Source organism: Convolutriloba macropyga, chromosome 1, assembly GCF_964194025.1.
Source record: "Convolutriloba macropyga chromosome 1, txConMacr16.3, whole genome shotgun sequence".
In the NCBI taxonomy this organism is placed as follows: domain Eukaryota; kingdom Metazoa; phylum Xenacoelomorpha; order Acoela; family Convolutidae; genus Convolutriloba; species Convolutriloba macropyga.
This window is the reverse complement of record NC_134468.1, coordinates 5,872,614-5,898,316: the sequence shown is the minus strand read 5'-3', so window position 1 is coordinate 5,898,316 and position 25,703 is coordinate 5,872,614. Positions and strand designations below refer to the sequence as shown.

Sequence of the window (25,703 nt, the reverse complement as noted above, 5' to 3'; positions counted from 1 at the left end):
ACATAAGATCTAATAGATATAGTGAGAAACGAGCTCAAGCTTGCGAAAGCCGTTTAAGAGAGGAAATTTTTCAGCTTTGCCTTGTAAGGAGATGCTATATGAAAAAAACCGCCAGCACACAAAACGAAAAAAAACATACCCGGCAGATTGCCGGAAAATAGCTGTCTTTGATTCCCATAACCAAAAATGGGATTGAAAGAAGCGGGAAAACTAATTAAAAAGATTTCTGTACACAAACAATTTTAAAGTGCGAACTATTTTGATGTCATTCTGGAGCTGAACATACTCCTGTTTCGCAGTGAGACCACACAAGCTTTATTATCAATACCAATAAGCATTAGAGATGGTAGACAAAACTTATAAGAACAAAGTTCAAGCAGCTGGTATCTAAAGTTGGGCTTAATCCCGTTTCCCAATTTGATCTCGTTTTAAAGAATTTAAAAATATTTCACTCAAAATGTTGAACAAGCTGAATTAGGGTAAAGCAAGACAAATTTGTGTTCGACGAAGTGAAAATAGAACCGCCTCAAGACGAGAAGGAAATCTATCACTTTTTGGCTTTTAAAACAATTCTTAATTACTTTAAACAAATTTTTGGCTCAGCAAATGATTAAAAAGGTAATAAATAAGCAAAATAAGACGCTTAAAAATTGTTTTACGAATTTTGCTTCCGTTGTGAATGGATTTGGAGATCAGTTTAGAAACAAAAACGAAACAAAAGTGTTATATTGTACATACACATATTAACCAATTTTGAGAAAATAGAGTTTTGCTTCTGTTGTTTTTCTTACAAATTTCCATCTCCCAGGTAACTGTTTTGGGAATCAGTTGTCGCCTATAGTATCCGATTCCATTTTCGTATCAAAAGCTAATCACGCAAACGACATAAGATTTTAATAGATATAGTGAGAAACGAGCTCAAGCTTGCGAAAGCCGTTTAAGAGAGGAAATTTTTCAGCTTTGCCTTGTAAGGAGATGTTATATGAAAAAAACCGCCGGCACAAAACGAAAAAAAACATACCCGGCAGATTGCCGGAAAATAGCAGCCGTTGATTCCGATAACCAAAAATGGGATTGAAAGAAGCGGGAAAACTAATTTAAAAGATTTCTGTACACAAACAATTTTAAAGTGCGAACTATTTTGATCTCATTCTGGAGCTGAACATACTCCTGTTTCGCAGTGAGACCACACAAGCTTTATTATCAATACCAATAAGCATTAGAGATGGTAGACAAAACTAATAAGAACAAAGTTCAAGCAGCTGGTATCTAAAGTTGGGCTTAATCCCGTTTCCCAATTTGATCTCGTTTTAAAGAATTTAAAAATATTTCACTCAAAATGTTGAACAAGCTGAATTAGGGTAAAGCAAAACAAATTTGTGTTCGGAGAAGTGAAAATAGTACCGCCTCAAGACGAGAAGGAAATCTATCACTTTGGCTTTTAAAACAATTCTTAATTACTTTAAACAAATTTTTGGCTCAGCAAATGATTAAAAAGGTAATGAATAAGCAAAATAAGACGCTTAAAAAATTGTTTTACGAATTTTGCTTCCGCTGTTTTCTTAAAAGTCTTCATCTCCAGGTAACTGTCTTGGGAATCAGTTGTCGCCTATAGTCACGCATCGTCAACAAAAGGGTTTTTAAAATACAATCAGCTTTAAAATTCAGCTTAAAGTATAAAAAAAAGAAGGAAGTGCGTTAAACAACGGTAGAAAATTGGCAAGAGCCGCTAAAGAGCGGCATGAAAAGATTGCTCTTTTGAAATTTGCGGGTGACAAAATTTAAACCAAAAAAAGAGCGTAAGAAGAGGAAACGAAAACAACATACCAGGCAGATTACCGGAAAATAGCAGCTGTTGATTCCCATAACAACGACTGGGATTGAAAGAATAGAAGAAAATAATGAAAAAAATTGATTTTTGTACCAAAATATTTTTAATGTGATTTCTATTTTGATTTCAGTGTGTATTTGAACATACTGCTCTTTCGTAGTGAGACAACACAGGGGCTAGTATCCGTACCAATAGATGGCAACTAAGAACAAACTTCGAGTAACGGGCATTGGATTTTATGGATTTATCCCATTTCTATTTCTGATTTCATTTTTTTGATACTGACTATGTTCATTTTGAATGGCTTTGCTGAGCAACTGCTGTCTAAAAACACTTTTAGCAGAATGAGAGAAGAGTGAAACTAGTCTAGAGAAGTCAAAAAGATTTCACGTAAAATGTTGACCAAGCTGTGAACCAAGGTAAAGCGGAAAAATTTCAATACGACGAACTAAGCAAAAATAGGAGCGCTATATTAGCCGGCTGAGAAGCTGCGGCGACTACAAAACATCGAAGAACAAGTCCATAATTACAACCCAAAACACTAAACAAAGTAAAAATCTGACTGGCAGCCTCCGAAGAAGAACAACTTCTATTAGTCATCATAGCATTTACCAATACAAATATAAAATTAAAAAATTAACATAGCCGGCAGATTGCCGGAATAGCTGCGAAAAAAAAAATTGCGTGCCGCATAAAAGTAGTGACCTGAAAACGTTGGCTAAAGAGTGAGAAATGACGTCACGCGCCCAAATGCCGTTAGTGAGAGGAAGAAGTCATTAAGCTTTGCTGTGTGCACAAATGTAAAACGAAAAAGAGCGTCAGACAACGAAAAAAAAACCCAAGAGCACCCCAATCCAGCTCCGCTGAGCTTACAGCTTCGCAGCTATAAAAAGAACTTAAAAACATTTTTTGAAATGTTCCTTTTAAAAAATCCTGAAAAGTAAATCAAACAACTATGAAGATCAAATGAACGTTTACACAGCAATTACTTAGACGCCAAGAAAAGCAAACAAAGAAGACAAATTAGACAACCAAAAAGGAAAACAGATACAAAATTGGAGACAAAAGTGTCATAAAAATCATGAAAATACATTAACCAAAACATGCAATCGTTAAAACGTAAGAGAATTAATTCTCACTATTTTTTTTTAAAAAAAATCAGTGTCTAATCAACTGATGTAACAAAACGAGCAATAAATGCAGGCAACAACGAAAACTCAATTAAATCTGATTATTATTAAAACAATTAACTTCAAAGCGAAAACATTAGCTACAAACAAGAACTATTAAAAGGATTCAATATTGTCTCAACTGAAAGAAAAAAATAAGATGTTTCCACAGTGACACTAAGAGAATAGAAGCCAAATAGACGGACAAACATGATCAAAACTCAGTGCTAATTTTTGAAAACATCTAGGGAAGTTCAAATATTGGCTATCGGCTTAAACCACGAACGGGCTTTTTTCTATTCGGAAAGTCTATAACACCTTTATTACTGAGACTCAGTAGCAAGACAACAACAAAAACGACAAACATGAAAAACAAAACATCACTGCTATTTGTTTTAAAAAACGGTCGCAAAGTAACAAAGTAAGCAAAACTGTTAATTCTCTATATGAGAGCCACGAAGACCTTTCGTTAACCGCAGTAAGTCAAAAATCACCATCTCTTCTCAAAAAATAGTGACGAATTTGTTGAAGTCGTCATATAGAAAATGAAACAGTCACTGAGTATAATTATTTCTGACAGTAACGAGGCTAAGTCACAGTGCAACAAAAATAACCACAAATAAGGGAAAATTCAAAAAGACGCTGACAGTTTGCCTCATTAGACAACCACTGAGACCTACAAATAATGAGACTAATGACAAACAAAGAAGAATCGCTATACAGGTAAAGATTCAAAAAATCAATGGTCACCGAACACAAGTTGAAATTAAAACCTTTAAACAAAAACTATTACGCAGTTAAAGTTTTAAACAGCCTTTTTTACGTCTCCCTACAAACGTAATGAGACCATTCATTAATGACACTAAAACACGGGACAACAAAAACGTTTTTTTTTAAATCAAAACAAACCGAGTCTAAGTCAGAAAATAACCGACTAACGTCGGAAGAAATTCTCACGAACGGCTAGTGGTAGTTCTAATCAGTTGCATCCTGGTTCAGTGGGTGGGGGGCCCGACTGCGACTAAGAAATTCACTAGGGGGCTTCAAATAGCCTCATTAGAGGTTAATATATACCACTATTAAGATTTAAAGTGAAAAAAAGTTACCAGTTTTGGCGCACTTGGCATTTGACTTTTAGTATTAAATTACCACCAATTGAGTTCAATTGCTAGAAATTGTGAATGAGAGAGAACTTTAGATCACGCAAATCGCAGGAACTCAAGGGCGTAAAAGTCACTCGAAAAGGCAAAAAACGGTCAAGCAGAAACTTTTTCATAAAAAAAGACAGCCACGTTTACAATAATTGCTTCTCTTCGAGAGCAAATAATAAACCGTTAACTGACCTGTGATGAATTCAAAAAATAAAACTATACATTATTAGAACACATGTAAGACTTGCTGAAATTCGTTCCAATTCCTGTTTCTGTGTGATCACTTTAATGTGATGATATGCAACTCCATTTCTTTGAATGTGCTATCGATATCTATATTTTTTGATTTGCAATAAAGAACAACGCACGACACTGACATTCTGATTTACTGAAAGAGGTTAACAAAATGGGAGTATCAATCTTTGCATCAGAAGATTGTTCTAAAATCAACTTCTACACTGAACTTTAACATCCCTAACACACACTCTTATTAAAACCATTGTTCTTCATATAAACCCTGACTTGTGCAATAGAGAAATTAAAGGAATTAAGGGAGTAAAGTGAATGGAAGAATGAGTAACAATAAACGTTTGAGTAGATGACTATTCAATTGAAGATTAATCAGAAATATCGAGTTAAGTCACGCATGATAAAAATCTATCACGTATTCGTAAATGTAAAACGAAAAAAGAGCGTCCGAAGACGAAACAAAAAAACATATCAGGACAAGTCCGGACCTACAATTCAAAGAATTTTCATTGAACAACAAACAACTAGACCTAAAATATACTAATAATGGATTGGAAAAACATTTTGAGAATTCGCTGAAAAAAATGAATAGAGAAGTAAAAATCAATATCAAAATGCAGCATGTGAACAAAAAAAGAATAGCGAGACAGCCAACTGTTGCTGAAACACCTTTTACTCTACTATTTCTCAAATTAGAGTGAAAAATTCACTCGGCAAGACCACTCACTGGCTTTTTTGCATCAGTTTGTTTCGGCGTGACCAAAAACAATCACTTCAATTTGACTTCAAAAATCACGATACAATGTGAACAGATCAGAAAAACATATAGCGAAAATGAAGAACGAAAGCTAGAAAAAGTAACTTGAGAAGTCAAAGAATGTTCTAGAAGAAAAGCGCTAAATGGTAAAGCGAAAAATTTGCATGAAAAGACCAACACGTTTACAATAATTGCTTTGAACTTCGTTCAAGAGCAATTAATAATACAGCATCCCAATACAATTCAAATTTTTTCAATTGAAAAAAAATACCATCTGCTTATAGCTTTGCAGCTATAATAAAACCTAGAAAATGAAGACAACTTTTTTTAGTTTTTGTGGTATCTTCAATAGATTTCGAAGTACTCTAAAGCTGTCCGAAATGGCTGCCAATATCAGTGAGATGTCCTCAACACCTCTAATTAAAATAAAAGGAGTTTGAGAGTGCGGTCAGTCACCGGTGACCAAAAAATCAATGAGAAACTAACTCCAATAATGTTGGAAAATGCCCTCACGCAAATAATTTAGTAGAAAGATTGCATGAGAGAACATAATTTGGTTTGAGGTAACCGTGATGTCAAAAGATTGTAACAAAACTCTTGATGACGCAAAAATTAGGAAGGTTACTAGGCTCTGAAGCAAAAAAGTCCGAAACATAATCCGACGAGTAAAACATAACCAGCAGAAGACTGGAAATAGCCTCCAATTATTCCCATAACTGCGACTGCGATTGAAAGACAAGAAAAAACGGAAAAAGACTGTTGTACGAAAAAAATAAAATGCAAACTATTTTTATTCCAACTTGTTGTTAAGCATACTCCTAGTTCTTACTGAGAGAATACATGAGCTATTTTTGATACCAATAAGAATTAGAGACGGTAATCAAAATTTAAAATAACAAAGTTCAAGTAAAGAGTCTCTAAACTTGGGCTTTAAGGGTTCATCCGGTTTCTATTTTTGATTTCGTTCCTTGATAATGACTATGTTGCTTTGCCGAAGAACTGCTGTTTACAGGCATTTTGAGCAAGATGTTAGAAGTGATATGAGACAAAAGAATTCAAAACCATTTCACGCAAAATGTTGATCAAGCTGTGAACTTAGGTGAAGCGAAGCAAATTCTTGACAGACTAAGTACAAGAAAATTCAATCAACTTCAATGAGTCGAAACCGATGACCTCACAAATAACATTTTTCGATGTCGATCTACATCGATATCGAACTAAGACAGCCAACAAAGCACATGACCCTATATTGGCCAAAATGAACAAAAAACCCAAAACAATTAGAACATTTCTTTAGAAGTGTCTTAAGAATCACTAAAAACAAAGCTTAATGAAAACATTGACTCTACGCACTCTTATAATGAGTACATAAAATAACAATCATGAGGGGAATCGATGAGAGATGATAGAGAAAGCAAAGACGTAAAACTAAAATTGGAAAAAAAATAGAGTATCTTTGATACCCATTGGCCTGAAATTAAGAGAACCCCAAAATTCTTAACCAAACACAGCATATCATAAATTTTCTGAAGTCATAGAATACCGTTTAGAAGTTCTAACGGCAAAAAAGGGCTTACTGAACTACATATTAAGGCACGATTCACAAATTCATTCATACATTTCGAAAGCAAACGGTATCACAGCCAGCGAAAATGATTGGTAACGGTTAGAGGAAAGACTTTAACGCCTTTTCAGAAAACCAAACAGAATTGTCATTTTTGAGACTAAGCGATAAGATCACAAGAAACAAAACAAAAAACATACCGGGCAGATTGCCGGAAAATAGCCGCCGTTGATTCCAATAAGCATGGTTGGGATTGAAAGAATAGATATTGAAAAAAGATTTTGAACAAAAATTTTTCAAGTCCAATTTATTTTGATGGCATTTCGTAGTTGAACAAACTTCTGTTTCTAAGAGAGATGCTACAGGGGCTACTATCAATACCAATAAGCACAAGAGATTGTAACTAAGACTTATAGGAACGACGTTCAAATAGCGGGCATCTAAAATTGGGCTTTATGGGTTTATCCCGTTTCTATTTCTGACTTCAATTTTCTATACTGACTGTGTTCATTTTGAATTGCTTTGCTGAGCAACTGATGTTCAAATTCACTTTTAGCAGAATGAGAGAAGAGAGAAAATAGCCTAGAGAAGTCAAAAAGATTTCACGCAAAATGACGAAAAAGCGTGAAATCAAAATGGGTGAAGCGAAAAAAAGTTCGACGAAGTAAAAAAACATAGTCGGCAGATTGCCGGAATAGCTGCGAAAGAATAGACCTGCGTGCCATATAATAGAGATAGAAACAGATAAAGATCTAAATTGAAAAAAAATTGACGCCGCTCAAAAACCTAGGTAAAAAACATTCAGCGATAAATTAAAAAAGCTTGTTAAAATTCATTCCGCAGAAGCCTCTTATTAGGGACCTTAACTGCACAAATGAGTTCCTTTGACTTTAAACAAATTCAATTTAAACTTAAGTTTTAAAGTGCAAAAGTCATTTTATTGAGTGAGGTAAGTCACGTATGATCAAAATCTAATCACGCAAATAACCTAAAAACTTTCGCTAAAGCGAGTGAGAAATGACGTCACGCGCGGAAATGCCGTTAGTGAGAGGAAGAAGTCATTCAGAAAATTTGACTTTTTCAGCTTTGTTGTGTGAACAAATGTAAAACGAAAAAAGAGCGTCAGACGACGAAACAAAAAAACCAAGAGCACCGCAATATAGCTACGCTCAGCTTACAGCTTCGCAGCTATGAAAATTAGGAGCGCTATAATAGCCGGCTGAGAAGATGAGGGCAGCTATAAACAAGCAAGACTAAAAAAACTCGCAAAAAGTGTCAAAATCAGAAAACTCCTATGAACTCAAGCAACAAACTAGATTCATCTATTTTTCATTAGCAACTGCTTAAACCCATCATTAAAGCTTAAACCCATCATTAAAGCTATTAAGTGATAAGACAGTGATCTGTACATCAAATACTAGCAAAACTACATAAATTGCTAAAATTGCGTAAACGAATAGCGTATAAGTTATAGAAAGCAACAGTTATGAACTGAAACAATCAAATCGATTTGCGACAGATTAGACCTGTCGGAGAAGATGAGACAAATAAAAGACAAATCAAATAAAAACGCGCAAACCCTAAAGGCAACCTATGGGACCTGTCATTGATATAAAGTGATAAGACAAAAGAAATGCAAACAAGCATATTTAGAACACATTTATTATGTTAATATACTCAAGAGAAGAAACACTGAAAACAGAAGCCAAATTGCCGCACGTCAAAAATATTCGTTTTCAACAACCGAAAAATGTTCAAATATCAATTTCTCACCCACAGATTAAAAATACTTTGAACAAAATTTACCCTTCAAACATACTTATGCTTTTGCTCCCTTTCATACTATGTGAAAAAATCACAACTCTTAAGCCGAAAAAGTGTGAGCAAAATTTAAAAGACAGCACACAAAAACAATCCAAGTATTTTGGATTTCAAAAAGAGGGCTGCTACAATAACAAGCTGAGAAAATGAGAGCAGCCATTGAACATATACCAACTAACGTCGGATGAATTGCTCTCGACGTGCTACAGCGTAGCTTAGAAATCATTATGGGTACGAAAAAATCGACATAGAGTTCGAACCCACAATCTCCAGAACGCCAGTCTGCCATCTTCGCCACTAAGCGAAGACGGCTTTAACTAAAATAACTAAGGCGTGTCCCATTGACATGATTAGAAGTTACTTTATAGCACCAAAATTAAAAACATAGCCGGCAGATTGCCGGAATAGCTGCGAAAGAATAGACCTGCGTGCCATATAATAGAGATAGAAACGGATAAAGATCTAAATTGAAAAAAAAATCGACGCCGCTCAAAAAAAACTAGGTAAAAAACATTCAGCGATAAATTAACAATGCTTGTTAAAATTCATTCCGCAGAAGCCTCTTATTAGGGACCTTTACTGCACAAATGAGTTCCTTTGACCTTAAACAAATTCAAATTAAACTTAAGTTTTAAAGTGCAAAAGTCATTTTATTGAGTGAGGTAAGTCACGTATGATCAAAATCTAATCACGCAAATAACCTAAAAACTTTTGCTAAAGCGAGTGAGAAATGACGTCACGCGCGCAAATGCCGTTAGTGAGAGGAAGAAGTCATTCAGAAAATTTGACTTTTTCAGCTTTGCTGTGTGAACAAATGTAAAACGAAAAAAGAGCGTCAGACGACGAAACAAAAAAAAACCAAGAGCACCGCAATATAGCTTCGCTCAGCTTACAACTTCGCAGCTATAATAAAAAAATTACAGAAATTTCAGTGATTTTTGATTTGACTTTTATTAGCACACCACCTGAGATCAGATGTTATTAGCACACCACCTATTAGCACATCACCTAAAACGAAAAAGTCAAAGGGAGTAAGAGTCACACCAATTGTCAGAACGTTCAATCAAAATTTTGCATATGAAGCGTAAAAAGCCATATTAAAGCGAAGAGTTTTTTTTAAAAAGCGCAAAAACCTTGAAGTTTGGTTGAAAAGACGTTAAAGCTATTAAGTGATAAGACAGTGATCTGTACATCAAATACTAGCAAAACTACATAAATTGCTAAAATTGCGTAAACGAATAGCGTATAAGTTATAGAAAGCAACAGTTATGAACTGAAACAATCAAATCGATTTGCGATAGATTAGACCTGTCGGAGAAGATGAGACAAATAAAAGACAAATCAAATAAAAACGCGCAAACCCTAAAGGCAACCTATGGGACCTGTCATTGATATAAAGTGATAACACAAAAGAAATGCAAACAAGCATATTTAAAACACATTTATTATGTTAATATACTCAAGAGAAGAAACACTGAAAATAGAAGCCAAATTGCCGCACGTCAAAAATATTCGTTTTCAACAACCGAAAAATGTTCAAATATCAATTTCTCACCCACAGATTAAAAATACTTTGAACAAAATTTACCCTTCAAACATACTTATGCTTTTGCTCCCTTTAATACTATGTGAAAAAATCACAACTCTTAAGCCGAAAAAGTGTGAGCAAAATTTAAAAGACAGCACACAAAAACAATCCAAGTATTTTGGATTTCAAAAAGAGGGCTGCTACAATAACAAGCTGAGAAAATGAGAGCAGCCATTGAACATATACCAACTAACGTCGGATGAATTGCTCTCGACGTGCTACAGCGTAGCTTAGAAATCATTATGGGTACGAAAAAATCGACATAGAGTTCGAACCCACAATCTCCAGAACGCCAGTCTGCCATCTTCGCCACTAAGCGAAGACGGCTTTAACTAAAATAACTAAGGCGTGTCCCATTGACATGATTAGAAGTTACTTTATAGCACCAAAATTAAAAACATAGCCGGCAGATTGCCGGAATAGCTGCGAAAGAATAGACCTGCGTGCCATATAATAGAGATAGAAACGGATAAAGATCTAAATTGAACAAAAAATCGACGCCGCTCAAAAAAAACTAGGTAAAAAACATTCAGCGATAAATTAACAATGCTTGTTAAAATTCATTCCGCAGAAGCCTCCTATTAGGGACCTTTACTGCACAAATGAGTTCCTTTGACCTTAAACAAATTCAAATTAAACTTAAGTTTTAAAGTGCAAAAGTCATTTTATTGAGTGAGGTAAGTCACGTATGATCAAAATCTAATCACGCAAATAACCTAAAAACTTTTGCTAAAGCGAGTGAGAAATGACGTCACGCGCGCAAATGCCGTTAGTGAGAGGAAGAAGTCATTCAGAAAATTTGACTTTTTCAGCTTTGCTGTGTGAACAAATGTAAAACGAAAAAAGAGCGTCAGACGACGAAACAAAAAAAAACCAAGAGCACCGCAATATAGCTTCGCTCAGCTTACAGCTTCGCAGCTATAATAAAAAAATTACAGAAATTTCAGTGATTTTTGATTTGACTTTTATTAGCACACCACCTGAGATCAGATGTTATTAGCACACCACCTATTAGCACATCACCTAAAACGAAAAAGTCAAAGGGAGTAAGAGTCACACCAACTGTCAGAACGTTCAATCAAAATTTTGCATATGAAGCGTAAAAAGCCATATTAAAGCGAAGAGTTTTTTTTAAAAAGCGCAAAAACCTTGAAGTTTGGTTGAAAAGACGTTTAAAATAATTGCTTCAAATGTCTTTCGAGAGTAATTCAAAAACATAAACCAAAAAACGTCGAATGAATTACTCTCGGACAGACGAGGGCAATTTAAGTTAACAACTACTCATAATAATTCTGAATTTCTTGAGCTAACTCACAATTGGCAGTTTGTGGCCTCGATTTGCTTCCAAACCCATCATCCACACCTCCCATCACACTCTGCAAATCGTCTAGTCGGCTAATCGCATCCTGTTTGACCGCCCGCTCGGCGTTCAGATTCTTCTTAAGAGCATCTATTGTCTTCTGTGACTTATCGAATAGAGACTCATTCGCTTTGTCTAGTCTCGATTTCTCAATCAGGGAAGCTCTGAATCTGTTCTCCGATTCTTCCAACTTCGAAAGCTAAAAGTTTTGTCTCAAATTCCCCCATTGATTAAGCAAATTTACAAATTTCGGTAATCTACTGACTATTTGAGCGCGTTCAGAACTTCAGAATTGTACTTAAGAAACGGTTTCCGAATCAATGCCAGCCCCCCCCCCCCCTATAATCTTTCAGTGGCTTTGTAAACAACTTAGTACGAGTTTTTGTGATGATAATTATAGCTCGTGGGAATAGTAACTTCAGTTAACAAGTACCATTATATGGGGCAAAAAAGCCACTTTTGGTCAATTCTCCAGGACTTGAGGTGAGGGGGGGGGGGCAGTTCCGCCGCAGATAAATTTCTAAGATTTTCTAAGAGATGATGAGGGCGGTTATTAAAAAAAAATACTAGTTCCAATTTATGGGCACTTTTCAGTATACCGGGATGGTTTCTCCTATCCCGGGTAGAATATCATCGTTTATTGGTGATCATTTTTTAAATTTTAGGGCGCAACTCAATTACAATTGGAAGCGCTACTACAAATGCAAAAAAGGAATTCATTTGCTCATGTAAATACTTTGTTTATTGTGGAACCGTTAAGAAAATTGTTCCAAACGTAAAGAGTTCCTTCAAAATTAGAAGAGCTCAGTTATGCATAAAGTAGGGGCTGTTGATAAGTTGTGGGAAGATGATTCAGTACTAACCAGGTTCTCAATGTTGGCAGCCCTCGTGACCTCCATCTGTTTGTCACTCCTCGCCCTCTGCTGCTTCTCGTGTTCTTTCTCCATCTTTTCTTTTTGCTACAAAAACAGATGTCCACATTATGATTAAGCTCATAAAAGCAAGGCTAATAGATTCATAAAAAATAACATATCTGGTAAGCAAATTGCCAGAAATCAGCTACGACAGTTTCGTAGACCTGTAATCTTAAAAAATGAAACATGAAAGTTTTCAATTAGACTAAGATGTCCCCAATTGTCTTAACTCGATCCCTCTCGACGTGACCACTTAACAATCTTGCTCAATAAGGTACAATATTTGATGCTTGGCCATGATGTCCAGTTGACTTAAACATGCAGCTCTTATTAGCGTCACGCAATTAGGAAGGTTTGATCAACCCCTTCCAAATTACATGTAGCTGAAACAATGGGAACGGAGACTGTGGAAACAAACGATACATTGGTACTAGCTGATCCTATGACTCTACCCGAAAAGAGCGCGACTAAATAATACCTGTTCAAGTAGATGACTTGGCTACAACGCACTAAGACTCAAAAGATAGCTGTGATGAGTATCACTAACCTCCTTCATGAGCATAGAGTACAACTTCTGCTGTGCATTCTCAGATTCTGCCAAACTCCTCTTCAGTGCAACACACTGCTGTCTGTAGAGACCCAACTCCTCTTCACACATTAGACGCATGCTCATCTTCTCACGTCTCCTCTCGTCCACATCGTGCTTACAGTCACCCAACTGCAACATACAAAATATTATGTAATGATTCAAAGTATAGAAAAACAGAAAAATACACTGGGGAAGGCTAGCAACATTGAGGGATACTGCTGACCAATCGAAGTTTTAAGCTATAAAAATTTGACTTAATTTCAGTGGTTCTCAGCAAAGACAAAACAACACTGCAGAAGGCAGTCAATTGATAAAGAAACCATGCATCGAAGTGACAACGAAGTTCTAAGAAAACGATAACAATGATAAACATAACCGACTAACGTCGGGCGAATTGCTCTCAAACGACCGGCGGGCGGTTGTCAGCACCTAGCCACTGTTTAGTGAGGTTAGCTTTCGCTTGATTGAAGAGGCGTGAGGCTAGGGTAATAGACGATATTATCACGCCACATAACAGCCGCTGAAGTCAACAAAAGAGTTAAGGAGAGAGAGAGAGAGAGAGAGTGCGAGGTAAAACGTGAGCGAGAAAGAGAAGGAAAGAAACGCCAACCAACACACACAGAGAGAAAGAGAGAGAGAGAGCTAGAAATTTTTTCCATGAGATTCTAGCCTTGTTAGTAACTAAATCATATAAAAAACTGAAAGTGCAAAATTCAGAAGAAAACTTTCCACATTTCAAAGTGACGAAAATGTTCAAAGAACATTTTTTGCCTCTGGATTTTTGCCATGTAACCCATCTGCAAGACTTAAAAAGCTTCGTTGGCCAGTATTAATCGTTAAACTCAAAAAAGGACTCAAAAACTGCAAATAAAATGACAAAAATTTCAAAAAAAAAATTGAAAAAATCATAAGTTTTATTAAAAAAATCGATAAAATTTGTGATATTAAAAAGTTCAAAACTATTCTATCGCAATAAAAATTGTTCAGTAACCTAATATCAAAGCCTATACGAGGTTTCTTGGGGCTGGAAGAACTTAGATAATGACAAATTTTGAAAAATTTGAAAAAAAATTCGTTTTATCCAACAATTGCTAAAAATTGTGATGTTCAAATGTTGAAAAACATTCTATTACCACTAGAAACTATGCAGCAACGTATTATCAAACCCTTCAGGAGGTTGTCTGAACCCTGAGGCTGAAAAATCTTGAATAATGAAAATATATGTCAAAAAATTTTTAAAATAGCAATTTTTGTCAATAAAATGCTAAAATTCGTGATGTTTAAATCTTGAAAATGATTCCATCAATTCTAGAAACTACATATTAACCTATTATTAAACCCTCGAGGAAGGTCCCTGGCTGTTGAGGCTGGATAAACCTAAAAAAACGACAAAAACTTTCAAAAACATTGAAAAAATTTGCAAAATTTATCAAAAAATGCAAAAAATTCGCAGTGTTGAAATGTTGAAACCATTCTATTACCACCAGAAACTATTCAATAACCTATTATCAAATCCTAGATTGGATTCCTTGACACCTAGGGCTGCTAGGGCTGAAAAAACTTAAAAAACTGACAAAAATTTTAAAAATCTAAAAAAAATTGTGAAAATTAGTATAAATTTGCGTTTTTAGCTAGCGGTTGTTCGTCAGTAGCTAGCCACGGGTGGGGGAGGGTGCACGGGGGTGCCGATGGGGGTGGCGACAGTCGGGTGGGGGGGGGTGGGGGGGGCAATAGTGGGGGGGGGTCAGCAGTGGGGGGGGTGGGGGGGGGTGTCTTCAACCTCTAAGAACCGCTGTTCAAACCATAAGTATAAGACTCCAAAACTGTTTGAGCTGAAACAGAGCTAAAAGGCTCTAAGAGCACTTAATGCCCGCTGGGCGCTACCTGTTTATCCCGTTTTTGAGGACGAAAAGTCAAAAGCGTCAGACGAAAAATTGGTCAAGCGAAAAATCGCATAAAAAAAAAGACCGACAGGACTAATATAATTGCTACAAACTTCGTTTGAGAGCAATTAATAAATGTCATTTTGTAAAAAAAAAAGAGGAAAATGTATTTGATACTGCGTCTAATCTGACCTCATTAATTAACTCCTGTTTTATGGTGGATATTTTCCACTTGTAGAATGCTTTCTGCTTCTCCATCGACACACCCATTGCGTGATTCTGTTGCCTCAAGTCCAAAATATTGTTCCGATACTCCGTCAATGTACGCTTATTGAATTCATCTGAACAAAAATGAAACCTTATTTCAAAAGAACTTTTCATCGCTTTAACATTAAGAAGCTGCATTGCTAAAACTACATCGCCAGCCGCATAAAAGGACAATTAACAAATTATGAGTGACTACTCTAAGTATGGAGTGTACATGATAGAAAGAGAGAATAACAGTCAAACCTAGCTCTGTGTCAAAGCGATCCCAGTTAGCTGAAATAAATACGCCTTAAAGCACATGCCACGATCTGACTAAGCGAAGAAAAATCCAATTTTAGAGGAAGCACGAAAATCGCAAGCACTACTTTCAAGAACGGGAAATTGCTACCACACATGAATGGTTGCAAATTCATTCTTTCATCTATTTAGGCAGTAACGACTTCATCGATACCAATAATTAGAAATTTATCTCCCTTAAGTGTACTTTCAAGATGATTATTTTTGTCGCACCTTATAAATAGATTGATAATTAAAACTTATTATGTTAGCTTTACTCTCTACCTCTGCTAACTCTTACACGAAGTAGCAAACAAGTAGCAAATCTTCACAAAATCTCAACCATAATTCTGATTTTTTTAGAACATCGTCAATTTTTATTTACCAGCTTCTGCCACCTTGTCCTTCCAGTCATCAATTTTCCTTCTGACGTCATCGCCAGTCCTCTGAATGAGATCGGAGGCATCGTTGAAGAACTGAAGTTGGTACTGGCTCACTTCCACTCTGTTCGTGTACGAGGTCTTAAACAAGTCATGTACTATCTCCATAAACTCATTTCTAACTGCATGGCGCGTGCTCTTCTCAGTAGCTGCTATCTCTGAATCTTTTTCTGCAAGTTGACACCGCAACGCTGTTACTTCTAAAACAAAACAAAACAAAACAATCAAACTATCCCTTTACCTCATGACATTCTAATTCCTCTGCAGCATCGTTGAACCATACACTTAGAGCCTAGGAACAGTTCTAAAGAGAGCTACACAGACCCTTGGGCCTATCCAGCTCCCTTTGACAAAATTTTGCTGAAAAAAGGCACACCACTTCAATAATTGCTGCAAATTTTGTTTGGGAGCAATTGAAATGAAATGAGAGGACACCAAGATTAGAAAAACTTATAACAATTTGACATGTAACATTATTCATTATTAGACTTGTTATTATATAATTTTCCACTAAAAATAGACGAAAAAACTGTTATTATCGAGAGATATCAAAAAAGAGAGCCTATATTGTCAAACTTATTGGGTACAGCAACTTATTTTGTCAGAGTTATTGGGTAAAGCAAGATATATCACCTAAATTTATCGAAAGATAATTGACCAATTAATACGAAAAAAGTTGTGAATACAGGGTTGATTAGACTGCAAACTTGCATTTCCAACAGAAACAACTCTAATTCTCTACCATTGATAATCTTTTTGATTAATTGACAGCACATACACGGAATTTTCGAGTTTTTCAGACCGATGCGAATTTGTGCTATAATCCCCTTAATCTTAATTCTATTATGGAGCAAAGAATCTTAAAGCTTACCCTGAAATGTTTCGAATAAACGCTTCGTTTGTCTAGTTTTAGTGAATTTTTTGCATTTATGTTCCAAAATAGACTAGATCTTCAGCTGTTTTTTTACAGTTGATTAATTGTCCGTACAAAAATGTGCACATATTGAGTTTGTTGTCTTAATAAGTTTACAATTCGATACGCATCCCTGAAGAATACCGAAGAATTCAAGGACCATTTAAGGATACTAAATTCAGAAAAAGACACAGTCGATCGTGGTTCGATACTTTGTGTTCAATATGAAATTCGGGTTAAACGTGAATAGTATTAATAAGAAACGATGCTATATTATAATGTAGATGTATTGATAATCTATAAAATCCCAAGAACATAACCAACTAGCGTCGGAAGAATTGATCTCGAACGACTAGAGGGAGCTAGGAGCTATTTATCTTTCAATGAACTAGCTTCAAGCTGACTAAATTTTCAGGCAGCTTCATTCGGGGGGTGGGTAACAAAATTTACAAAGTGAGACTTCAAATGACCTCATTGGAGGTTATTATATACCATTATAACCAGTAAATCCAAAGTGAAAAAAATTCCACCAATTTCAGCGCATTTTTTATTCGACTTTCAGCAGTGAACTGACGCCACTTGAGTTCAGTTGTTTAAAATTCTGAAGAGAGATATTTAGATTAGGCAAAACTCAAAAAGTCAAGGGCGTAATTTGAAAACCTCTTTGAAAGTGACAAGCAGTCAAATTTTAACAGAGATTTAAACCTTTAAAATGATCAAATCCAATAAACCCTTTATTCAACTTATTCTATACTCTTCAACTGATACCTACCACTCATCTTTCAAATCAAATATATCAATCGGCCAAAAATAAGCGAGCACACTGAACACCTAGTAACGCAGAGTAAAGCAACGTTAGTTAATGACGGTATTACCGGTAAGATTCTCTACCGGTTTATCTTGTCTGGAAAAAAGGAAACATTTTTTCCCGCAAAAATTGGATACATTTTTGGCACGAGCTTTAGAAATGCAAAAAACAGTAGCGCATGAGCGCCTGATTAGCTGTCAGCAATTGATGTAGAAAAATGGAGTTGAAGCACACACAAAAACGTTATAACTGTCCCAATTATTTTCAGTACTGAGCAAAATAGGGAGTAAACAAAAAAAATGCACGTGAACGTATAGATTCCCAAAAGGGTCAGAACTATTAGCACCAGAAAATTTTCCATACGAATTAGCAGAAAAGAGCACTAATGAAACCAAAAAATAGTTCACTAACACAAACATGCCCGGCAGATTGCCAGAAAATAGCCGCCGTTGATTCCCATAACCAAGATTGGGATTGAAAGAAAAAAAACTAGTGAAATAATTTTTGTTTAAACAATTTTTAAGTGCGAACTATTTTGATGTCATTTTGGAACTGAACGTACTCCTGTTTCGTAGTGAGACCACACAGGGGCTAGTATCAATGCTAATAAGCATTATAGATGATAACTAAGAACAAAGTTCGAGTAACAGGCATCTAAAATTGGGCTATATGGGTTATCCCGTTTCTATTTCTGATTTCGTCTTTTGATACTGACTCTGTTCACTTTGAACTGCTTTGCTGAGCAACTGCTGTCTAAAAACACTTTTAGCAGAATGAGAGAAGAGTGAAACTAGCTCAGAGAAGTCAACAAGATTTTACGCAAAATGTTGAACAAGCTGTGAACTAAGGTAAAGCAAAAAAGTTTTATTCAACGAAGTAAAAAAAACAGAGCAGGAAAAATCCTGACGTGCAATTCAAAGAATTTTCATTGACTAAACGAAAAACTAGACCTAGAACAGACGAGTGAATTGGGAAAACCATTACTAAAAAAAATCAGATAAAAATTTTAAAACCCAGAATATCAATGTCAAAATGCCGCATGTGAACAAAAAACAATAGCGAGATATTGAAATTTAGTTCAAACAAAAAACTAGGCAGAGAATGAGCTGTGAATGGATTGGAAAAACCATTTAGAAAAAAATCCGATCCAAAAAATTGAAAAAACAGTAAAAATCAGAGTGAAATTGCCGCATGTGAACAAAAAACCACTACCGAGAAACCGAATTTTTGTTCAAACACCATTTTCTCACTCTACTTTAAAATTAGAGCCAAAAAATTCACGCCGAAAACCACTCGCTTTTTCCCTCCGTTTACTGTTTCGGCGTGACCAAAATCACAACTCTAATTGGACTTCAAAAGTCATGAAAATGTGTGAACAGATCTTAGTTCACTAGCAAGATATTGAAATTTAGTTCAAACAAAAGGCTAGGCCTAGAATAAACAATGAATGGATTGGGAAAACCATTTTAAAAAATTCCGATCCAAAAAATCAAAAAAAGACAGCGCCCCAATAGAATTCAAATCCTTTGAATTGCAAAAAAAATTAGGAGCGCTATAATAGCCGGCTGAGAAGCTGAGGCGGCTATTAACAACAAATAATTTATGGATCCTTTAATACAGCAATTCTCCGAGCGTAACTGGTCATTGACATTTAATATTACTTCAACAATCAGATTATAGAGCTGCCTGTTACTTCCGCTATTTAATAATTCCAGCTATTACATGAACTGTCCAATAATAAGTAGCATTATAGGAAAGTTGACGTTATTTTTAGTATCAATGAACAGTTTTATACGTTGGGTAGCTACATTTACGTATGCGAAAAACGTGCACAATCGCAAAAGTAGACTAGTGTAATTAAGCACAGTAGACTAGTGATTTCGAACCTTTCAATCCATCCATAACTCGATGCGTAAGAAACAGAAAGTTACAGTGACAAGAAAAAGCATTTAACACCCTAAACGAATTACTGCTTATAATATCCGGAACACCATTAGAAATCGACCAACTGCTTAAACATACTGATCGAATTTTAAGAGAAAATGAAATTGATCACAAAAGCAGATTGCTCAAGCTAACTCTACAGCTCATTTTGCCAGTTCTCATTTTGTCAGTTCACTTCCACAAATCCACAAGTTTTTGTCGAAAATGTAATCTTCATTTAAGACGGAGATGAGTTCTCAGGGGGTTCAAGCGTGCATGCGAAAGGATAAAATGAGACTGGTGGCTGAGGGGTGGGGAGTCAAACTTCTAAGAACCGCCTTCATACAATTTATTTTTCCGCAAAAGTTTTGGCGAATTGCATACTTAGGAGACTAGTAAGGCATAAGGCCCTATGAGAGCTGCCCAGCCACTTAATGCACTTCGAGCTTTATCTGTTCATCTCGTTTTTGAGGAGAAAACTTGAAAAGCGTCAGACGAAAAATAGGCGAAGCGAAAAATCGCATATTAAAGCCCGTAGAACTAATATAATTGCAACAAACTTCGTTTGAGAGCAATTAGCAATTAATATCAGAAGCATCCTTTTTTGTTACCTCAAATGCGCGAACTCGAAGTATTCAAATTCTCTTACCCATAAGAAGTGAGTAGCACTCTTCAGCGAGTCTGCATTGGGAGTCGACGGCAGCATTTCTGTGGAAATCCTTCATCGACTCAATCAGCTGTTTTTGCTCCTGAAATAAACTTAATCCTGCTACATGCCGTCGGCATTCACATTTTATCTTACTCACTTTTTGTGATTACCTTTTAAAAAACCGACCAGTAACGGACGAATTGCTCTCTAAAGAAAAGCAGACATTCGAATTCTGGAAGTAAGTTGCCGCATCTAGTCAAAACTATTAATGGGAGAGGAATTTAGAACACGCTAAAAGTCATTGACGCAAAAGTCACACAAAAATTCATTAACATTACTGAAATAAATTTTTTTCATGAAAATACCCATTTTTTTCATGAAAATACTGAAAATACCCACATCGCCATGTGGAGAGGAGGAAGGACGGGGTAGTGTTGGGAGTGGTTGAGGAGGGGGGGGGGGGGTCAAACCCTGGTCTAAGGGTCAAACTTAAGGGTCAAAGATTAAGCACCGACGTTTACACCATGAAATTGTCTCCTCAAAACAGTTTTTGTTTAATCGTATACTTAGAGACTATTAAGGCGTACAGTTCAGAGAACAGCTCAGCCATTTAATGGCCTATGTACCTATTTATCCCACTTTTGAAGACGAAAACTTAAAAAGGTCAGACGAAAAATTAGTCAAGACTCTGTTCATTATAGAATGCTTTACTTTGCAATAACTTTAACAACTTTGAGCAGAATGAGAGATTAAAAAAACAAGACAGATCAAAAACATTTAACGCAACGTGTCAAAACAGCCACAAACCTTGGCGAAGCAAAACAGAAACTTTGATTGTCAGAAAAATAAAAATGTGAGCGCAACAACAACCGGCTGAGAAGATGACATTAAACACAGCCCGCAGGCTCCAGAGATTAACCCACGCGGGAAATTTAGTTCATGAAGGTATTCAAAGTGGTTTAATAAGTGCATATAAAATTCAAAAACATAGCCGGCAGATTGCCGGAATAGCTGCGAAAGAATAGACCTGCGTGCCATATAATAGAGATAGAAACACAGATCTAAATTGAAAAAAAAATCGACTCCGCTCAAAAAACTAGGCTAAAAAACGTTCAGCGATTAATTAATAAAGCTTGTTAAAATTCATTCCGCAGACGCCTCTTATTAGGGACCTTTACTGCACAAATGTGTTCTTTTGACCTTAAACAAAATCAAATTGAACTTAAGTTTTAAAGCGAAGAAGTCATTTTATTGAGTGAGGTAAATCACGTATGATCAAAATCTAATCACGCAAATAACCTAAAAGCCTCCGCTAAAGCGAGTGAGAAATGACGTCACGCGCGCTGTTGCTCAAGTAGAAGGGGTTTCTTCAATACCCATTTGAACCAGTAAAACAAAATAATCGTTAAGAAAACGCAAAAATTAGCCCGAAAATCAGCAAAATACATTAAAAACCTCCGAATTATCATAAAAATCATATGAATTTCCATAAACCTTCAAACCACTACCGAAACCAGTCTAAAATTAAAACAAAATCATAATCAAACCTCTGAAACAAAATAAATGAAAAAAACTGCTTTAAAATATCGCACGTGAACAAAAAAAATTTCGCTCGCTTAGAGAAAATTTTTTCACACATCAATTTCTCGCTCTCTCAAAAACAGCGGTATGAACAAAAACCACTCTCTTTTCGCTCCGCTCTTCACTTTTGTTCAGCACCAAAATCACTCCAAATTTTTTCACGCGTTTCATTTCCCGCTTCAAAAATCACTCCAATAAAATTGATTAAAAAAAAGGACTTCTCCAATACTCCTCTTCGAGTCGTAAAAAGACAGCGTCCCAATACAATTCAAATTCTTTGAATTGTAAAAAACCAAGAGCACCGCAATATAGCTACGCTCAGCTTACAGCTTCGCAGCTATAAAAAAACAGAGTGCAGGATCAATTGCCACGCGTGTTCAACTTAAAACTGTATACGAGAGCAATTTAGATCACGCAAAAATCAAGAGATCAAGTGTCACAAAAGAGACTTTGAAAACTTCAATATGTCAAAGAACTTCGCGGAAAAAGACAGAGGGCTGAAATAATTGCTCCAAACGTTGTTCGAAAGCAGGGAAATATCAACTCATCTCTCCAAATTAAATATTTATCTAAACAGCCGGTACACAAATGCAATAAACAAACACGCCCGCCGGGTTAGTAATTTGTTTGCATTTAAATACATAATTGGCTCACAATTTGTAAGCTTCAGCAACGCTTAACCTGCTTTTTACAGATTGGATTAACTTACCGAATAAGAGCACTTCAGATTATGCAATAACTAGATCGACCAAGGTATATTGCCGGAAGTAACTACTACTGATTCTCAGGACAGCTTGAAATTGAAAGAGTCCAACCAAAAAAGCTGGAAAAATCCAAGAAAACATAGCTAGCAGATACCTGAAAAACCAGTAGAAAAACCAATATCCTTACTAATCACTTTGATTTCTTCAATTGATTTAGACTGATATACCAAAAAACTCTTCCCTCAAACAATTTCTATTCGAATTTGACTTTATATATCATAAGGAGAGCAGAAACAATTTGAAGAGAGATAATTCGCGACTGACAAAAACCATATTTGAGCAATTGACAGAACAGGAATTGACAGAATTTGTTTCTGGGTGTCAAAAAGTGTTCTAATTTGGTGTACAGAGAAAATTTAAAAAAAAAACAAAAACTAGTACAAAATCATTTTAAAAAACGAACTCCACTGTGATGTTATTTTGTAGTTGCAGAGGATCTTCCCAATGAGAAGATACAGGGGGTTCATATCAATATCGATACGTATTAGATATGGTAGATAAAAATTATAAGAATAAAGTTCAAGCAGCGGGCATCTAGAAGTGGGTTTTATCCTGTTTCTCATTTTGATTTCTCAGATTCTGGTGGCTAAAATCATTAAGCAGAAAGATAGGAGAGTGAAACTTGAGAAGTCAAAACGGTTCAACACAAGATATTGTTGAACAAACTGAATTAGGGTGAAGCAAAACAAATTTTTAATCGACGAAGTCAAAAACAAAATAGAACCGCTACTAGATAAGAAAATCTATCGCTTTGCGGGTACCAAAACAATTCAAAAATGTTTGTAAACAAATTTTAGGCTCAGAAAAATTAGCAGAAATGAAATAAATAAGCCAACAAAGACGCTTCTGTTGTGTTTACCCTTCTATCTGCCAGGTAACTGCTTTGGGAGTCATTTGTCGCCTATAGTCACATATCGTCAAAAAATAGGTTTTTATTGCAATCAACTTTGAAATTTAACTTTGAAGTACAGAAGGAAATGCACTAGAAACGGCTAAATTGCTCAAAAATGTTCTACATCTGCATTAAGACGCCAAAAATTACATTCAATTCTACAGTCAAGCACAAAAATTGTTCGTAACTAGAAAAATACAAAAAATGGCTGGAAAAAATAGACCACTTTAAGAAACTAAACATTTCTTCACTTTAAGAAACGAAACTAACGTCGGAAGAATTGCTCTCGAACTAGTGGGAGCTCTAAAATAATGCAGCCTGCTTCAGTCGGGGGGGGGGGGGGGGGTTGGGTGCAACTAAAATCACTATGAAGGTTTCAAATGACAATAGAGAGAAATTAATTTAAAAAGAATTAGAAAATGGCTGCTCTTACAAAAATTAAATTAAAAAATCTGAATTAGTGCCAAAATCCAATAAGTCCCAACCCAAAAAGCATTCAATTAATGCCAAGAGTTTCATCTCTAGTTAAGCTCGAACGGGGAGAGCGTTAATATGATCACTTTGATGAATGATAGTTGGCAGATTGCAGAAGAATAGCTGCGATAGCTTTGTAATCTGCAGTCTCAAATACATCCCGCAAATTGGTGGAAAATGACGGCAATTGATTCCCTCAATCATGATTGGGATAGGAAACAAAAAAAAGCGATTGTCTTAAAAAACGCACGCTAAATTGGTTCGATTTAAAAAATTATAAAAGTGCGATTTATCTTGATTTCATTCCGTAGTTAAAAACACTGCTTTTTTAAATGAGAGGATAGTGGCTAGTATTCATACCAATGGGCATTTGACAGGGTTACTAAGACTTAGAAAACAAAGTCCAAGTAGCGGGCATCTAAAAATGGGTTGATCCCGTATCTTATTTTCAGATGGGTTTTCAGATTCTGGCACGGTTATTTCAATATTAATTTGCCGAGCAATTTCTGCTTAAAAGCACTTTGAGCAGAAAGATAGGAGAGCAAAATTAGCCTAGAGAATTTAAAAGTTAGCATTCAAATGACCAGTATGATGTTCATTCCTGATCCAGGGACAGATTGTATAACGATTAAAGATTGGCTTCCTCACGTTACTTAGGCTGCCTCACGTGATTTGATGAGCGGAATCTGTGCTTACGCAATAACCAGTATATGCTTTTGACATGCAAGACTTCATCACATACTTTGAACGAATGCGCTCATAAGGAATACGCCTACTTTTTTAAAATCGATTTACAACTGAATATGTTTCATACTCCTGAACGAATTTACCTTCTTTATATCTTCGAGTTATAATTCAAGATGTTTCATCCTTCTGACCGAATTCTCCCCGAAGTACCTTAAGATGGTGCTGGTGCTTTTGTAACCCAAAAAGTTATGGAGGTTCAGACTTTTGTGTTTGGAGCGTGTGTTTGAGTTTGTTTGTACATTGTATGCAATTATGAAATATTGTATGCAATTATGAAATATTGTATGCAATTATGAAATTTTGTATGCATTTATGTCTATGTGTCAATGTGTATCTAAGTCGTGCGGGGAGCCGGATGGGAGTGGTCTGACGGATTTTGGGGTTAAGATATTTGAGAAAAGCGGACGCTTTGAAATGCAAAAATACACTGGAAAGCAATGAGCAGCTAATAGTTAAGTACATGCAATGTGTCACATCAGCATATTTTAACATAAAAACTGTTCAATAGCTCATTCATTGAAGGACGTTTGCAAACAACAGTTAATTAGCTGTTCATTGAAAAATGTTCGTAGAGTTGGTAGCATTGAACTTCATACTGGCCTTTTGTTTCCAAATTCGTTGCATGCCTTTTTGTGAAATAGTCTGGTACTGCCATGCAAGACCTCATCACATTAAAGTGCAATTTTTGAAACCCTGGACAGGTACCGGAAGGCATGAAAGTTGTTCGCGTCACTGTGTCTCAGACCTCGGCTCAAAATGCTATCTCCAAAGCTCTTACCTATTGCTGATTTTACTTTTTTGCTTTTGTTTTTTCACTATGATGAATACCACGTTTGCTGTATCGTCATTTCAGATGTATTAAGAAAATTTTCGACAACAGCAACAAAGAGGTCGAACTTGCCATCTTTCACGTGTAACAAAGTGTTGTGAAAACCGTCAACACTGAAGCGGAGATTCGCGATCTAAGGAAGAGGATTTCAGAATCTAATGGTAGCCTGAGGGGGATTATTATGCTGTTCAACTCAGCTTCTTAAACTTTATCGGTTTAAATACTGACCCCTAAATACTCGACTCAAAGAGTTTCTCAACAGTG

General features: G+C 35.9%; 1 protein-coding gene across 4 annotated transcripts in view; it reads right to left on the bottom strand.

Moving 5' to 3' along the window:
• The window catches only part of LOC142358733 (coiled-coil domain-containing protein 162-like), a 55,539-nt gene that overhangs the window by 4,782 nt on the left and 25,054 nt on the right, over positions 1–25,703 (bottom strand). For 3 of the 4 annotated variants that reach the window (XM_075410280.1, XM_075410306.1, XM_075410288.1), the window contains 7 exons: positions 20,153–20,252; positions 15,805–16,059; positions 15,387–15,416; positions 15,069–15,217; positions 12,952–13,122; positions 12,354–12,449; positions 11,446–11,689 (listed from right to left, as the gene is read on the bottom strand). In XM_075410280.1, the coding sequence (XP_075266395.1) occupies positions 11,446–11,689; positions 12,354–12,449; positions 12,952–13,122; positions 15,069–15,217; positions 15,387–15,416; positions 15,805–16,059; positions 20,153–20,252 (1,045 nt within the window). The remainder of the gene's footprint in view (positions 1–11,445; positions 11,690–12,353; positions 12,450–12,951; positions 13,123–15,068; positions 15,218–15,386; positions 15,417–15,804; positions 16,060–20,152; positions 20,253–25,703) is intronic. The other variant, XM_075410297.1, reaches the window with a different exon arrangement.